At 39.0% G+C, this 18593-nt stretch overlaps 1 protein-coding gene across 4 annotated transcripts in view; it reads left to right on the top strand.

Moving 5' to 3' along the window:
* LOC125466789 (enhancer of polycomb homolog 1-like) overlaps positions 1 to 18085 on the top strand; it is a 221869-nt gene extending 203784 nt beyond the window's left edge. For all 4 annotated transcript variants that reach the window (XM_048561834.2, XM_048561826.2, XM_048561844.2 and 1 more), the window contains 4 exons: positions 4160 to 4278; positions 5150 to 5285; positions 10187 to 10547; positions 16754 to 18085. In XM_048561834.2, the coding sequence (XP_048417791.1) occupies positions 4160 to 4278; positions 5150 to 5285; positions 10187 to 10547; positions 16754 to 16826 (689 nt within the window). In that variant the 3' untranslated portion in view covers positions 16827 to 18085. The remainder of the gene's footprint in view (positions 1 to 4159; positions 4279 to 5149; positions 5286 to 10186; positions 10548 to 16753) is intronic.
* The last annotated feature ends 508 nt before the right edge of the window (positions 18086 to 18593 follow it).

Here is an 18593-nt window from a genome sequence, read left to right as displayed (position 1 = left end):
TTGGAATTCAGATTTTTTAAAATTATGAAATATAGTCTTGCTTTAAAAGTGTAATGTGTATTCTGGTTTGTGGTTATAGAGTTGTACTTGAGATTAACTATGAATAAGAGTTGCTACCGAAGGAACAAAAAATAATCAAAGTAGATCCATTTTAACAGAACCCAATTGTGCAGATTCATTCTTTGTTGACATTGATTGTGACTGCATTATATTACTTAAAAGCAAAACCTTGTTTCTAAAAAATGTGAAAAAAGGAAGAGCTAATTTATTTTGGCAGCAGTGCAGCATGTCAACTCCTGACTCTGTTTACTTGATTTGTTTTACCATTGCCTTCTATTCAGAAGTTCCACAAGTAAATTTTTTTTGATAACTAACTATTTTCAAGTAAAGAATGAGGTGAAGTATTACTGATTTGTTCCATCCAATAAACATTTGGCCCATGATGCACATTATTAAACAGACTGAAGAAACCACTGTAGGTAGGAGACCTGACATTGCCAGGCCAATGATGACAATACTGAGACACAAGATCAAGCACTGAAGGATTTGTCAGTGACCCTTGCCTGTTCTGCTTCATATAGGCAAAAGTGCAACACTGGATTCCAGAGAGATCCCCTAATCCCCTCAACTCCAGCCCTGGGATTTTAACTTCCTGGCTTTGTTTTCCGTTTTGTGTTCTTGGAACTGAGCTGACCAGGAAGACAGGAAGTGTTTCTCTATACACAATTACTGTGCTTTGTATTGGAACTTAATGACAAGTAAATGGAAATCAACAAAGAGCATCACTCCTTAAGTCTTGTATTTGTAATTAATGCCAGGGTGATACCTTGCACTGTTTGCTACATATGGACAGTTCTCTGGTTGAATTGGAATGGTGCAAGAGTTGGGTGGTTATTACTTTTAAAATTTTAAGTAAAGTGGGTCTTGACTAAGATTGCGTGATATTCTGCTATTGATGAACTGTGGCATCAGTCCATTTATTGCCCTTGCTGTCAAGGTGTAGCTTAACCACATCCAGTTCTAAGTAATGCAGAGCTGTTAGTTTTTACATTTTACTCGACTGCCTGTTCTGTATGTGGCCTGTCTCGCTCTGGCCGCACTACCTCCGTGCATACACACCCAGAACACAACACCATAGGTGATTGCACTCAGTTGTAAAATGAATACAATTTGAGTACTCTACTTAATTTCTACCTCGGAAAAGCTCTAGAAGAGTACGATCAAGAGTTCAGATCTTGACTCCATTTGCTTTCTTCAGATTTGAAAGGCAGTTAGAATAATAAGGTTAGCTCACCAGTATTGTATATGTTAATCCTGTTGTGTTGAAGTATTTTTAAGACAGTATTTGGTAAAGTCATGGCTGTCTGTGCCCACTTGTTTCACCTTTTTAAAATCAGAATACCTAATCAGTTGTAACATATTTTTGAAAGATAATCTGGTAGTTTAGATTTGTTTTAAGATTCACAGCATGACAAGAACCTTTTTGGGCGCAGGTTATTTGCTAAATTCTGCAGTTGGTACTTGTGTGTTGGAGATACCTGTACTGTGGTTGCCAATGTAAGTTCTGACTAAAATTGCAGATTTTCTGTGATTGCAGGCAGCTTTCATCACATTAAAAACATTTAAATGTTTTAAGTCTGTTTTGACTCTACCTATTTTAAACACTTAACCAATATTGTAGATTTTAAGTGCTCATAAAGTTAAAGGGACCCCTTTCCACATTTTGTACATACTTTGTCATTGCATTGGATCTGTTTCCTAATATGGTGGTTAAATGTAGGGTAGTTTAGCTAAAGCTACACATGGCACTGGTCAGACCACAGCTGGAATACTGTGAATCATTTTGGGCCCTTTACTAAACAAAGATATACTGGCTTTGGAACAAGTCCAGAGAAGGTATCAGTCCAATTAACCTGGTGTGGAGGGACCCTGTTAGGAGGATAGGTCGAGGAGTCTATGCCTACTGATTGGAATATAGAAGAATGAGAGGCGACCACTTTGAAATATACAAGAATTTTGGAAAACTTGACAGGGTAGATGTGGAGATGTTATTTTCCCTGTGTCGGAAAGCTGGGCATAGTCTCGGGATAAGGGATCCCACGTTTAAAACAAGATGAGGGATTTCTTCTGAGAGTCATGAATCTGTGGAATTCTTGCCCACAGAGGGTAACTGAGGTTGGGTAATTAAATATGTTAGAGATTGAGGTGACTTTTAATCAGTAAGGGATTTGTGGATTATGGAGAAAAGGCAGGAAAGTGGGGTTGATGGTTATCAGATCAGTCATGATCTCATTGGTGGAGCAGACTCGAACTGAATGGCCTACTTCTACTCATGTCTATTAGTATTAAACGAAGCCCTTGCAGACACACATTTTCAGAAACCATTTCAGAAATTTAACCACTGTGAAATGTTTGAGGGGGAAAAGCACTGCTTTTACTGATATATAGTATTCTTCAGGTACATGGATTAAGTTGTCGCAATAATTTGTCTTGCTCTTGAGGCTGTTTTATAATTCTAAAACAAATCTGCTTTTTGGAGAGAGAAGTTCTGCTATGGCCGTTGCCTAATTTTTCAGGTATTTCTTCAGGTCATTGTCCAAGAATGCTGCCGCAACGTTTGGAGTCTTCATTTCCAGCACGGTTACTTGCTTAGGAGAAAAAAAAGTGGGTGATGCTGAGTGCCAAGGCTGCATTTAGCTTTTTTAAAATGAAATGATATGTAAATGCATATGTTGCATGTAAAATTGTAGAGTTTTAAAGAATTGTAATACAGAAAATATTCTACTTCTAAAATTTTCCCTTTTAGGCAGCCAGGTATACTTAATGTAAACTGTGGATGTGGTTACGAGTTTGAATATTACTTGGTGTCTCACCTGGCAGATTCAACTTATTCGGCTTCCTATAAATATCTTCAGTGTTTTGATGAAAGAGATTTGTAGTAATTGTGATTGCAATAAAACAAGAATTATATTTTAAAATAACTTTTACATCCAATGCTGTAGTGCAAGTTAAATGAAATCTGCTTAATTATAACACTTTGTTTACCATATGATAGTCACGGCTAAAATGGAAGAATTTTAAAAGTTGTCCTGTCTGCTTGAGGACAGTAATTCCAGCTTCATTCAAATAGTAGTGTGAAAATTTTCAAATATGAAAGGAAGGTTCTGCAATAAATAATAGAAACTAGCACTTCCTGTAATGTGGCTGGCTGCATTTTTACTAATTGCATGTGTTACTAACCAATGACTCAACTGACAGCTTATTTTGAGAATTTCTGTGCATAAAGATTCTGCTTGTACTTGCACCAGGTGCTTTTGGAGCTTTTCTGGGTGATTGAAAGTTGGTTCTCATGTCCCTCAATAGAATAATCCATGTTACAGTTGAGTGTAAGGATTCCAATTGTAAATTTTAAGGAGTGTTACTTGGAGAATTCCAGTCAAATTCTGATTTGTTTTCCTGAAGGAAGTGTGCCTTTTGAACTGTTGTTATTCCTTCTCATCACCTTGACTGTAAGCTGGTATTTACTTGATAGAAATCCTAAAGGGGAGCAAGGAATTTTTCTGCTCCTTTTTTGTACCTACCCTTCATTTGTTCACTACTCCCACTCCAAGCAGCCTAACTGTTCTACCCGTGGTGGGACAAAGTTCAACATTCCAGCTATTTCCTTGCTGGATATATCTTGGATCTTATATGAATGGGTACAAAATGTTCGTAGATTCTTGTTTGTAGACAGGGTGCAGATGGAAGTTTGCTCTGTTATTTTCGTGGGAAAGTTTTGATGCGATCCCTAATCCTGTGATTTTTATCTTTTAGTTACTTGTAGTTGGGTAAATGTTGTGGAAACTGAACCCTGCTGTTGAGGTGGCTAGCTTTGCTTTGGGAATATTGACCTAACAAATCCTTTGTATCTTTCTTACTTGGAAGGGGTATTAGCAGTGCCCTTAGAACAGTTGTGGGGAGTAGAAGTGGAGGGGTGTTGTTGAATCAAGACTACTGATATGAAAAATTATTCTTTGTTGAATCAGGATTTCTGGCGCGAAAATATCGATCATTCTTGACTGTGATGTTGTATGTAGAATCTACGACTATAATTGCAAGTCTGTTCTCATTACTGTCAACTTTGCATCAAATTTGCTTTAATAAATTAATTTGTGTTCAGCATTTACAGCAGAACAATACCAGCAACATCAACAGCAGCTAGTACTGATGCAGAAACAACAACTTGCACAGATTCAGCAGCAGCTAGCACATAGTAATTCAGGCTCCAATTCTTCACAGGTAAGAATGAGCAGAATACTAAAGTCCACATCAAATTTGACAGATGGTAATGAATGTCCGGAACCTTTACAGATTCACAGCACTTTATCACAGCGTCATTATCAGAATGTTTGTAAATTTCATGTTTGTACATAATTAGTCATTTTGATTCCATAGGTTTTTAAATTTTGTTTAAATAATAACATAGTTGATTGTGGCTAATACAAAAGAAAAAGTCATGGTTCAGTTCAGTTTTGCTTGTTCAACAACTTAATTGGATTTAATAATTTGTTTGAGTTTTGCTTTAGCAAGTTTGAGCAAGCTATGCTTTCTCAGCTGAAACTATCTGCATTTGTATCTAAAGATTGCAGTACAGTTGGACTTTAAAAGTTTGTAATTAAAATGTTTAAGGTTTTGTTTAAAAAATGCCTGTAATGAGGAAGTTGACACACGTTGTACAAATTATGAATAATTTTGTAATGCAGAAATATTTTACATGTAAAATAGTGAATATAATTTCTAGTGCATGTATCCAAAACTGGCTAAATGATCACTACTTTGGCTGTTAGAAATCCTACTAGTCAATTCAGTATAGCAGTGTGGCACTGCTGCTTTCATGGAAGATGAGTTGTCCAGTTCAATGCTTCCAGGCAGTATTGTGTAACCTTTAATGCATCGTGCCACTTTTATAGACCTTTTTCAGTGTTGAAGACAGACATGCAGTTGTTCACTGGCTTCAATCAGTCTTGCTCTTGAATTTTGTAACATGAATGTATTTGAAATAATACATTGCCTGTCATACTATTGTGAATTAAATCAAGGTAGTTGAGGTTGTTTACAAAATCGTTTCAAGATTATGATTTGATATACCTATACATTTTTCTTGTGACAGGGTTCTGTTTCAAAAACGTTGGATTCAGTTAGTGCACAATTTGCTGCTTCAGCTTTGATGACATCAGAACAGTTGATGGCTTTCAAGGCAAAGGAGGAAGTAGTGCTTGGAATCAATGGTGTCCTACAAGCCTCAGGTGAGTAGATATGTCTCATGGTAGGGGAATAAATTTAGAATGGACTACAGCAGGTGTTTACTGATTAATGAAATGAAAGTCAGACCCATAATTGGTCAGCCATGATTGTATTGAATGGCAGGGCTGGCTTGAATGGCCAATATTTGTTCTTGAAGAGTAAACTGTTGAAAATGTAAACTGTAAAGAATATTCATTCACTCTTGCCTTAGCTTTTCTGTGGTGCTATGTACATTGTTTCTTGAGAAATCTTGGTAATGCTGTAATTGAATGTTCTCTTCATATATGCAATTTTGGGAAATATGAGAAAACATACTGGGCCATAATTTGCATCAAAGTCATGGTCAGGCTAATAGTGTTGCCTATTATCCGGTCATTTCACAGTAATTTCAGGCAAGGACAGAAGCAGAGTTAGATTCCACTATGTAAATGATCCTGTCCTAACTTATGCCACTATCAGATTCACTAAAGTTATATCTTGCCATCTGCCTCACTTAAAAGCATTGAACAGCACAAAGATGCAAACTAAACTTACAATAAAGTTATGCATTGTCTGTTTTCATGTCAGCATCCTCTGACAAAAAAGTTAATTGCTGTCATTCAATGCCTAGCACGTTTTTAAAAAAAACTAAAAATGAGGAGTCTCATTCCTGTAGGCCTTAATTGTAGGAGAATTTTTAAAAGTATCAGAAATTTTTTGTTTAATGTTTCTGTCCCTCTTAATTTTTTGTTTTCATGTGTGTCATGTGTGCTTCAATGGCTAGGCTAGCTTTTATTGCAGTTGCTACTTGCCATTGAGAAGGTGCTTGTGACCTGCCTTCTTGAGCTTGTGTGTACACAATGCTGTTTTTTTTTAAAAAAGTGTTACACGGTTTTAACCCAGTGACACTGAAAGAAAGGCATTTTTCTAGTTCAGTTGTGAGTGACTTGGAGGGCAGCTTGCATGATGGTGTTCCCATCAATCTGCCACCTTTCCTAAATGGTGGTGGTCGCAGTTTCGGAGAGTTCCAAGGAGCCATGGTGATTTGGAAACCAAAAGAACTGCGGATGCTGTAAATCAGGAACTAAAACAAAGTTGCTGGAAAAGCTCAGCAGGTCTGGCAACATCTGTGATGGAGAAAACAGTTACTGTTTCAGTGACCCTTCCTCAGAACTAAGCCTTAGTGAGCTGTTGCAGTACCACTTGTAGATCTGCAGTTTGTGAGATGTTGGAGGGGTACAATATTTGTGGCTGTGGTGTCAATCAAGCAGGCTGTTTTCTTGATGGTGTGAAGCTTTGTTTTGATCTGTACTCAGCCAGCCATTCCACCACACTTGTGCCCCAAAGTTCATTAGCAGGCTTTAGGGAGTCAGGACTGGTGTTATTTACTGTAGGATTCCGAACTTCTGACCTACTCGCAGCCGTAATATTTATATAAGCTAGTCCAGTTGAGTTGGACTTTGCACTTTACGGTGAAGGGAAGGTCTTTGAAGCAATTAAAAACAGTTGGGCCTAATTGTTGCAATGATGTCCTGGAGCTGAGATCACTGATCTTCATCAACTACAGTTTATACTAAGCCTTTGAGCTAGGGCTCCTTGATGCAGCAGTCAGTTAAATACATCCTTGCTGTCAAGAGCAGTCACTCAGCTCACGTCTTGAATTCATCTCTTTTGCCTATATTTGAACTAAGGATGTAACAAACATCAGTCAGCAGGTTATTGCTTGGTAAGTGTGTTTGATAGCACTGTTGATCACCCCTGCCATCATTTCACTGATGATTGAGAAGGTTGATGAAGTGATAATTCGCCAGGTTTGGTTTGTCCTGATTTTTATGTACAGGACATACCTGACCAAATTTTCACATTGTCAGAGAGATAATGTAACTGTACTGTAACAGCTTGGTCAGGGGAGCAGCAAGTTCTGGAGTAAAGTCTTCTGTACCATTTCCAGAATGTTGCTGTATCCTTTGCGGTATGTAGTACCTTCTGCATTCCTTAATATCACATGAAGTGAATGAAATCGGCTGAACACTGGAGAAAAGGGAAGACATTTTTAATGTGAAGATGAAACTTTGTCTTCATGTGAACTGTTTAATGACCACTGCAGCCAGTACTGTCAAATCAATGTGCCTGTGACAAGCACTTTGGTGAGGGCAGGGTCAAGTATGTTCCCCTGTTGTTGGTTCCTTCGCCAACTGATTCAGACCCAGACCCAAACTAGCAACTATGCCTCTGGGACTTGACCATTTTGGTTCGTGGTACTGCTGCCAAGCTATTCTCAGTGGAGAGCAAAGGCACCTGTGGGTTTGTCTTGCCAATGAAAGAGGTCTCACCCAGGATTGACGCTACCTTGGACATGGTCTGCACAGGCATACTGAGTATGACTATGTCAGGCTGTTGGGGGGTGTGCGTGTGTGTGTGTGTGTGTGTGTGTGTGTGTGTGACTGCTGCCCCAATTTTTGCTCCAGTGTTCAGAGAAGTAACTTTTTCAGGCAGAGTGGATTTTGTATGGAACGAGTTGCCAGAAGTAGCGCTGGAGGTGGATACAACTGCAATATTTAAAAGGCATCTGGATGAGTATATGAAAAGGAACAGTCTTGAGGGATATGTGCCAAATGCTGGCAAATGGAACTACGTTAGATTGGGATGTCTGGTCACTGTGGACAAGTGGGACTGAAGAGTTAGTTTCTATCCTGTATGACTCTAAAGAGAACTTTGTAAAGGCAACAGGGCCGATTTTGCTCAGAGATATGGGAACTGCAGATGCTGGAGAATCCAAGATAACAAAGTGTGGAGCTGGATGAGCACAAAAGCTGACATTTTGGGCCTAGATGGGGAGAGAGTTCTGAAATAAATAGGGAGGGGAATTGAAGACTGGTACAGGAGAAGGTAGGTGGAGAGGAGACAGACAAGTTAAAGGGGCAGGGATGGAGCCAGTAAAGGTGAGTGTAGGTAACGAGGTCGGGAGGACAGACAGATCAAGGGGGTGAGATGAGGTTAGAAGGTAAGAATTGGAGGTGCGGCTCAAGATGGGAGGAGGGGATAGGTGAGAGGAGCAACAGATTGGGGGGCTGGTTTTGTGATATATTGAGGGGAGGGAAAATTTTGAAGCTGGTGAAATCCACATTGATACCATTGGGCTGCTGGGTTCCCAAGCAGAATAGGACTTACTGTTCCTGCAACCTTTGGGTGGCATCGTTGTGGCACTGCAGGAACCCAGGATATACATGTCGTCTAAGGAACAGGAGGGGGACTGAAATGGTTTGCCACTGGGAGGTTGCAGTTGTTTATTGTGAACCGAGCGTAGGTGTTTCTGCAAAGTGATCCCCAGCCTCTGCTTGGTTTCCCTGATGTAGTGGAACCCACAATAGGTATGTAGAATGCAATATAGCACATTGGCAGATGTGCAGGTGAACATCTGCTTAATGGGGAAAGTCTTCTTGGGGCCTGGGATGGGGGTGAGGGAGGAAGTGTGGGGGCAAGTGAAGCACTTCTGCGGTTGCAGGAGAAAGTGCTGGGTCTGGTTGGAGGGGAGTGTGGAGTGGACAAGGGAGTCACGGAGAGAGTGGTCCCTCCGGAAAGCAGACAAGGGTGGGGATGGAAGAATGTCTTGGGTGGTGGGGTCGGATTGTAGATGGCGCAAGTGTGGGAGGATGATGCGTTGAATCCGGAGGTTGGTGGGGTGGTATGTGAGGACGAGGGGGATTCTCTTTTGGCAGTTATTGCGGGGACGGGGTGTGAGGGATGAGTTGTGGGCGACATAGTTGAGGGCATCGTCGACCATTGGGGGGGGGTGGGGGTGGTGTTGCTGTCCTTGAAGAACGAGGACATCTGAGATGTACGGGAGTGGAATGCCTCATGTGGGAGCAGATGCGGCAGAGTTGAAGCAATTGGGAATAGGGGGTGGAATTTTTGCAGGAAGGTGGGTGGGAGCAGGTGTATTCTAGGTAGCAGTGGGAGTTGGTGGGCTTGAAATGGATATCGGTTTCTAGGTGGTTGCCCGAGGTGGAGACAGAGGTCTAGGAAGGTGAGGGATGTGTTGGAGATGGTCCAGGTGAACTTGGCTGATTTTACTGTTTTGTTCCTCCTTCATTTGGCACATGATTTGAAATTAAGTGGACCTACCGTAGATTACACGACTTCTTGATTGTAGATTTGTTTATTTTCTTATTCTTCAATCTGTTGTATAAGGCGATTTAAACCATTGCTTGTCCTATTCATGAGTTCCAGATACTATTGACCCCATACAGCATTATTAGCAACTGATAGTTTGAACAATATTACTGCAAAAACTGTAAAACTGAAGTGTGTGGTTATATATTGCAGATAATTCTATCCTTTCGTAGGAAAAACCTGATTTATGCTGATCAATTAGTTTGAAATGATTTTGAAATTTAGTTACAATTCTTAACACAGCAGTGTATTTTGCCAGTAGAGCAGGCAGAATGTAAGCATTGTAGATGAGAAATTTTTCAAAGGTAAAAAGTGAGAATCCTACTCCATGGCCTCGGGTTACTGTTCTAATAAAACATTTCCAAAGACTGGAATTCATGTGAATCAGCAAATCGTTATATTTGTCAGTCCTGTTCATGTTAGACTCTATATTACTGTAATATTAGAAATAATTTTTTTACTGATTTGAGCTAGAGTTCCTTGAAAAACAGACATTTGGATAAAGCAGTTTAAATTTTGTGCAAATTTCAGTTGAAGTTATTTAAATGTCATGGCGGGGTGAAAATGTTTAGAACAGTTTGGTTGAAGTAAGAGAGCTAGTATGAAGATATGCTTTATGGAAAAGATGCTTTATAGCTGAAACTGTTATGACGATCACAGTTAACTGCTTTGCTTTCTGATTTTTTTTTTTGTCCTAGCCCAAAATCATGCCAGTGTTCTAGTTATGTTGTCTTTTTTATTCTCCTTTTAGGATCGTACAAGGGCTTACACCTCACTAGTACCACACCTACAGCACTTGTACAAACCAGTCAATCATCAGCAGGCTCAGCCTTACTGCCGCCCTGCAGCAACACACAAACAGCAACTTCCCTCAGTGCACTGAGTCACCATGGAAATGCTACAAACTCAAGTCCTCAGGTCCTGCTTGGCAACAGCCTTCGTCTAGGTGTACCTAGTTCAGTAGCTGCTGTTAATTCTGTCACCAGTCTGAATGCACGTCATATACCTAGAACTTTAAATACTGTTCCAACATCTGCCTTAAAACTGGCTGCAGGAGCAAATTGTCAGGTGCCCAAGGTTCCAGGCTCCACCTCCATGGATGGAGTACCAAGGTAAGCTTCATTCTCTGAAAACTTGTATACAACTTCGCAATAGATTTATTTACTTAATTTGAGCCCTGATATTTTCCACTAAATTTTTAGTTAATAAATAAATGTTCTTCAAGATTTGGTTGTACATGGGCTCTGTTAAGGAAGAAGCATAGTGCCTATAACAACCTATTTCCTTGTGTGCTGTAGTAAAGATATATCTCGTACTGTAGTTTGTCTGAACGGTGAAATTTTATCATTCATGCAGTCTGTATGACCAATGAATGGATTGTTGCCCAATCCTGAAAGGGAAGAGGGTAGAACAAATGAGATTTATTGGAGTTATGAATTTCCAGATGTCTTCAGTTGTACAGTCTTTAGTGTTCTGGTCTCATGACCTATTGTGAGACTTTCTACAACAACATACAAACAAAGCACCCACTAGTGGCAAGAAATTCAATTGAACATTTTGTGATCCAAATTCATGACAGCTCAAGTCCTTTTATGATTGATAGCCCCTGTTTTTCACTTTTTAATCTCCCCACGTAATTCAGGCTAGTTCACTTTGAATTTGTGCTTTTGTGTGATCTTCTGTTTTAGTTCACTCTTATACTAGTGTGTGTTCTGGTTTCAACTGGGGTGACAATAGCGATATTACAGTTGACCTTGGATCAGAAAAGGACAAGGAGGGAAGTAGCCAAGATCTCGCCACTTAGTTGCTATTGATTGCCTTATTCTCCAAGTTTTTTAATTCATTTGTGGGATAGGGGCATCACTGGCCAGGCCAGTCTGTGTTACCCATCCTCGATTGCCCATCGGGTCGTAAAGGATCAGCCACATTGCGATTCCAGAACCACAGCATATAAGCCACATGAGGAAAGAATGGTTGTTTCCTCCCCACAAGTACATTAATAAACATGATGAATTTTTCCAACAATCAGTGCGTGGTCATTATCAGACACTCTAATTCCAGATTTTTATTGAATTCAGATTCAACCATTTGCCGTTGCATGACTCAAACCTGGGTCCTCAGAACACTACGTGAGTCTGTGCGTTAACAGTCCAGTGATAATACCACTAAGCCATCACCACCTCAAGTTAGAAGTATGTATGTGAGAACTTGTAGTTAGATTCAGGGTTGGTTGCAATTGCCCTTTTCACTTGATAGTCAATCACCTCTGCATTGTGATGACATGGAGATGATGCCATAGATGGTGTAAACAAATATTGTGCACTCTAGCTGTGCAATTTTCAACAGCTTTACCAATATAATGCCTTTATTTGAAATGGGAAAGAGCCCAAAAAAGAAATCCAGACCAGCTAGTTTGATGTGTTACTGGGAAAATGTTGGAGTTTTATGATAAAGGATATAATAGCAAAGCATTAAAAATACATATGATCAAGCAGAGTCAGCTTGGCTTCACAAAGCTGAAATCAAGTCTGATAAATTATTAGAATTTTTTTTGAGATGGGGCTAATAAACAGCAAGACAAAGGGGATGCAGTGGATGTCATGTATTTGACTAAAGCCAATGGTGTTGGAGATTGTATAGTAGCTTGAGTGTAAGATTGGCTAACTAATAGAAGCCTGAGAGTTGGACTAAGAGAGGCATTTTCAGGGTGGCAGCCTGTATCTCATGCAGTGGCACAGGGATCGATGCTGGGGTCAAACTGATTTATAGTAATGGCTCTGAGGAAAGTGAATATACTGCAGCTAAGTTTACGGATGACATGAAAACAGGTGGAAAGGTAAAGTCTGCACAGGGATACAGATAGGTTAAGCGAATGGGCAAAACCTGCCAAATGGAATATAATGTGGGGAAATGTGAAGTTATGCACTTTGGCAGAATAAAAGCTGAATATGATTGAAATGGAGAAATGTTGTAGAAAGCAACAGCTCAGAGGTATTTGGGAGCCCTCAGCATTAACCGCACAAAAAGTGAATTTAGCAGGTAATAGGGAGCACAGATTTCATTTTGGCCTTTATTCCCTTTTGAAATAAAGACTGACAAAAGGCATAAGAATGGGGAAGTCTTACTGAAAATGTACTGGGCTGGAACACTGATCAGTCTTGGGCCCCACCTCTAAGGAAAGATAAATTGGCATTGGAGGCAGTCCACAGAATGCTTACTCAGCTGATCCTGGTGCAGGGAAACTGTTGTGGGGAGAAGTGGTTGTGTTGGGCTTGTACTCTGTGGAATTTAATAGAATGAGAGGTGACCTGGTTGAAAGTCTTTGGGCCTTGACATAGTAAGATGCAGATAGGTTGATCCGCTTGTGTAGCATCTAGGACTGGGGTATAATCTAAAAATAAGGAATTGTCCTTTTAAGAAAGAAACGAGGAATTTCTTCTGCTAGGTGACTTTGTGGAATTCCTCCCTATAAGGATTTTGGGCTGTAGTCACTGAGGATATTCAATGTTGATCCAGACAGATTTTAATCAGTAAGGAAACTGAGCATTATAGGAAAAAGGCTTGAAAATGGAGTTGAGTATCAGATCACCCATGGTCTCATTGAATAGTGGAGAGACACAATAGGCTGGTTGGCTTGCTGCTGCTCCTACTTGTGGTGAAAGTTGGTGGTAACAAAATTACACTGATATGATCCATTTGTTTTGTCAGTCACACAACCGCTTCACAGGCTTATTGCATGAGCTATGCCTAAGTAGGCAGTAGAATGTGTCGTTTGGTGGAACTGTTTTCAAGCCACCAGAAAAGTTGAATTCGGAGGACAGTGCTTCCACACTTTTTGTACTTCAAATAGGCTTTGTAATTAACTAAAATCTCCTGATCTTTGTTTTCTACTGTTTTGCAAAAGTTAATTTGAATGTAGTGATTGACCAGTGGAAAAAAGAATGTTTAACTGTTTTTGACATTTATTTATTTATTCTTTTATGCTTAGTTTGCCTATACTCAGTGCTATGGAGTGGTTACTTTTACATTTTTCCTTGTTACGTCAACCCCCTTTTAGCCTTCAAAAGCATCATAGGTAGCAGACATCAAAAAGTCAATACACTTTTTTGTAGTCTTTCTATGGTGGCTGACTCTTCTGAGTCTCCAATGTTTCTTTCTTACCTCTACCTTCCCTAAGATGTTGATCATACTTGTGGCAATTAAACCACGATTAAATGGGGGAAAAGCTCCAAAATATAAATGGTATCTCTCGATCAGTACCCTTTTTCACAAAGGTGAGTGAATATTTGAGGAGCTGACTCGAAGAGTTATCGAGCCCACTGGTGTGATGTCTTAAAACTTGCTGTTAAAGTAGAAAACCCCTCTGCCCTACCACACATTCTGAAAATTTAACAGTTAATCATAATTTAATGGTTTGGTTTTTTATATATAATATATATAAAAGGGTACTGATGATGACTCACTCTTTAAACATCACACCTGCAGGAAGTGTCTCTCCATAAACACGTCACTGGCCCTGCAATTCATAGCGCCATAGAGACGTGATGTTGCCACCCAGATGGTGAAATAGGAGTCATAAAAGGAGACTTTACTACAGCACATCGGGAAACTTTAAGGGTAGGAGCAGGAGGTTGGGAGGCAAGTAAAGTGCTTTTGTTTTTTTATATTTTTTTTAAGTGAGCAGTCGGATCATGTCCCTTTTTGGGGGAAAACCCTTTATTTTCATTTTTAAATCAATGGCGGTCATAGCCTCAAACATATTTTGATTATGAAAACCTGCTTGTTATTGTGGCTGATATGGAATTTTGAAGACCATCATTCAGTAAGTCCAGACAGTAGTTCTTTGATATTTTTAAATAATACATTACACAGCAAAGAACCAGTCTTTGTCCATGTAGTTTGAACTAAAATCGTATGCCATCATAGCTCTTGGTAGAATATTGTGCTGATATTAAAGCTGTTTTAGTCTTTATATTGTTTCAGACACAGAACTTGTTCTTTCATGTAAGTATTAACCAAAAATCTCTACTCAAAACAATCATCCTATTAGCAATAAATTTATTAAAGGACCAGTCATTTTAAGTATCTGTTCAGTGCTAAACCAACAATTATAGTGGAACTCAACCCAGGGCAAGTAAAACCTAACTGTTTGCTGACCCTGGATCTCTCTTGTTCTTTCCAGTGAAGAATGGAATGGAAAGCTATGTGATGTAATAAACGTACACAAGTAGATAGAAATTGTCCTAAGTGGAATAGTTGGAAGAATGTACAGAAAGCGTGCATGGCAATAATCGTGAATCTCCATGGAAATCAGTTGATCATTGCCTAATAGTTCTGTGGGATGTTGCTATATTCACTAGTGTGTTCTGGAACTCATTTGGTGATCCTTGAAAGGGGGGGGTTTGGGGACAGAATTTTCTAGAGTTTTCGTAGAGGCACCCTACATCTGTTTTCTCAGGCATTATGGTAACTGGTGTATGGTTGGGTGAAGAGTGAGGGGTGGTGATGGTAAAGAAGATATACTGATTAAAAACAGGTCCAACGAGTCAGCTATAGTGTTCACCTGTCTGTTAGCCATTTTTTCACTTTTTTGGTTGTTAAACTCTATTGTCATTCTTCATTTCATGCTAAGTTTAAGGTTGTATTCTTAAAATTGCAGTGTATTTCTTTTTCTCTACTCAGTTACTATGCGGTCATTGCAACATTTACTGGTCAGTTCTTGTCTGGTTTTTGTCTCTTCACATTACGTACTTTGTATACTGTGTAACTCAGTGGTTTCTGCCATTGTCTCTTAAATGCTTGGCAGTCATCTGAAGAAAAGGATGACTTAGCTGGCTCCTTTCCAGTAAGACTGCAACATACTGTTTACATTCAAAAATCCAAGTCCACATTCTATGTTGTCAGTTAATCTACAATAGTTAATGATAATTGGCCTTCCACCTGTGCAATAGTTTTTAATATGGCCTTCTACGTTTTTACTATTTGAGTTGCTGTCACTCATAAGGTGTGTCCATTATGATGACCCTCTTGAAAATATTGAATTGCAATGGACAATACTAAACGCACTTCTGCTTTTAATGATTAAAAATTACTTCAACTATTGAAATGTCAAAAATTCAACTATTGAAGTGGGCATAGCCTCCTAATTTTGTGTATAAATATTACTGCCTTTGCCATTTCTGCACCTTTCTCATTGAAGCAAGCAGAATACAAAACCAAATTATGATCACCTATTCTCGGTAAAACTCCATGTTTTCTATGAAAGAAGCTTGTTTGCCATACGTTCTAAGTCAGGTTGTTCACGTTGTTAGGTCAAGTTCATTAAACAAAATGAGTAACATCTTAGGGTTGGTTTGTTAGTTTGCAGACATGACATTTCATTACCCTGTTGGGTAACATCACTGCAGCCTCTGATGAAGGGCTGTTGTGTTTTCCCGCCTGGTATTTAAACTCTGGAGTCTGTTCGAATTGGTTACCTCATTTCTGGTTTTTCTTTGCAGTAGTGCATGTAAATACCAAGTAGGAAAACACAACTGTGCTTCAAAGGACGCTGCACTGATGATGTTACCCAGCAGGGTAATGAAATGTCTGTGAACTAATGAATCGGCTTGGCGAACGAACAAACCACAGCATTCACAACTGGAGCCACAAATCTATTCAAGAACCTTAGAATAACATCTTGTAAATCGGTGCTCGCTCGATTTACATCAATTCTTAACAAGTGAACTTGAATGCCTTTTAAATATTGTTTTGTCAATCTTGATCAAGTTGCACGCAGTTTTAGAGGTCACTAAGCCTAGTACCTGTCTAGTTCTTTTGTTTTAGTGATAATGTAATTTGACTGAAAGCTTTGACTTGGTTACATGTGTGCAGTATGTCAGTTTACTAAGGTTCTTGCTAATGTTTGACTTATTGCTAACAAAACGTTAAGCAGTTGTTGAGAGAAATAGATATGTTGCATAAACTGTTATGAGGCAAAAGGAATAAATTGTGGATTTGACCATTCACCTACATAGACAAAGCAAAATTATTGGACTAGGTTGAATTTGGTGGAAGGGCTTGATTGAAAATGGAATACTCGTATCAAAATCTTCTACCAGATATGCAAGCCACAGAACAGGGACATTAGAGTCAGACTTTGTTGATTTTGAACCGTTGCTAGAGATCTCCAAATTGATTTCATTAAACTATGCTTTAAATATGGGTTACTGCAAAGCTCATTGTAATCCATTGCTGCCATTATGTATCTTTAAATGTTGAAGATATGAAATAAAATCTCACACAGTGGCTAATTACATATTTCTTTTTATTTCTCCAGGGAAAACCACGACACAGAAAAGCCAGCACTAAACAGTATAGCAGACAATACAGTGGCAATGGAAGTAACGTAGTGTCCATAAGACAGCTGCAGCCTTGGGAACTCATTTAGGTGCTATGCATCAATAGCGTTTGTGAATGCAAGGGATGGCGGAATGCAGCACATTGCGTTTCCATGGCAGCTCTAGGGACTTGATGGCAATGCACATCTCATGCTTTTTTGTTACTGTTAATAGGAATTGACATCTGTAAATTATGATACAGCAATTATCTGTACAGTACTGCATATTTGTAATACACTTGTATATATGTTACTTGAATACTGAACTGTTCATTTGTGATGCTTTGCACTTGAAAAAAAACAAAATTGCAACCAGTAAGAGTGAGATGTGAGAGATCTGTAGAGATGAAGTGTCATCACATCATGTGCATGGTGCGGAACCTGCTGTTTTATCTATTTATTGTGCTGTGTTTACAGTTTTGTACACTGTACCTTCATTGGTTCCTGTGCTGTAGTAAATGTGTTAGGTAGCTGTGGACTCCTTGGTATTTTGTATATGGTGAACATACTTGGTTCCCCTCTGGGTCCCTGAGTTTCTGTGTATCATGTAAAAATGGTGACATACATACAGATTTGAAAATTAAGGCATCAGTTTGCAAATGGGGATGGAACTACTTCATGGAGACATAGGGATCTTCCACTTATTTGTTCTAACGCAAGTAACAAGCTGGAAATGAAGTCACACTTTTTCAGAAGCAAAGGTGCTTCTGCAAAATTATTTTAGCACTAATTATTTTCTATGCTGCTTAGTTTTTTTGCTCAATTGAGTTTAAACAAATTGGACCTCCTTCAACACAAATCTGAGCTGTATCAGAGTTTCCCGAGCTTTTTTCACTGTTCGTTCATCATTCAGTTATTTTTGTATCTGTTCAAGTTGTAATTTTCTTGTTGATTTTTGTCCTCCTGTACACAGACTTCATTCTTCACTTGTTCACATGAAAAAGAGAAGAAACAACAAGGAGATAAGGGAGATGAATGCAGTAGTTGCTGTACGTGTATCATCATTCCAGTTTCTGAAACAGCCAGCTTTTACTTTCAGATTCTTGTGAAGGCTATAAGGCCAGAACCACGATATCGGGTGCCTTCCTTTGGAAATAATAGACCTCTCTTCTGTGAAGAGATTGGTACTTAACAGACTACTACTAGTGCTTTGTCAGTACCTGAGTCTGAATGCCCAGTCCAATGGCATATTTATCCTCAAGGTTTTTAATCCCACCTGGAATTGTGACAGAACTCTCACAAAATAAACCCAGGGCATTATATGTTGACCAACAGCTGTGTTTTTTTTTAAATTTTGTATCGTGTGTTGGAGTTATTTTTCTTGCTACATTAGAAAGAAAAGTAATTTGTGTATTTACAGTATTTTGTAATTGAAGCATTATGAAATGTGAGCTCTCACCATTTTACCATGCTGGTAAGTTAGATTTTAAAAAAAAATCCGGGGGTCGGGTGGGGAATTAATTATGTGGCTGGTAATGCTTTGAGGAGGTAACTTATTGGACCACTTCATAATAACTTAAGTTTATAACATACATCTTTTTCAAGACCTAATGCTTATATTGAAGAAAGTAAATTGATCCTTGTTTGAATTTCAGTAATTACTTTGTTCTGATTATTTTCATTTTTCTACTTTATTGGATTGCACAATTAGATCATTGGAAAATAATTGCCTCTTGGTCAAACATAAAACTGATGGCTGTTGTAATAATGACAACATTCTTCCTCATTTGTGAATCTTCCACATTTAGAGACTATGTTGTTTTCCTGTTGAGAAGATCAA

The sequence above is a fragment of the Stegostoma tigrinum genome, chromosome 2, assembly GCF_030684315.1.
Source record: "Stegostoma tigrinum isolate sSteTig4 chromosome 2, sSteTig4.hap1, whole genome shotgun sequence".
Classification (NCBI taxonomy): Eukaryota; Metazoa; Chordata; class Chondrichthyes; order Orectolobiformes; family Stegostomatidae; genus Stegostoma; species Stegostoma tigrinum.
This window is presented reverse-complemented; position numbering and strand designations above follow the sequence as displayed.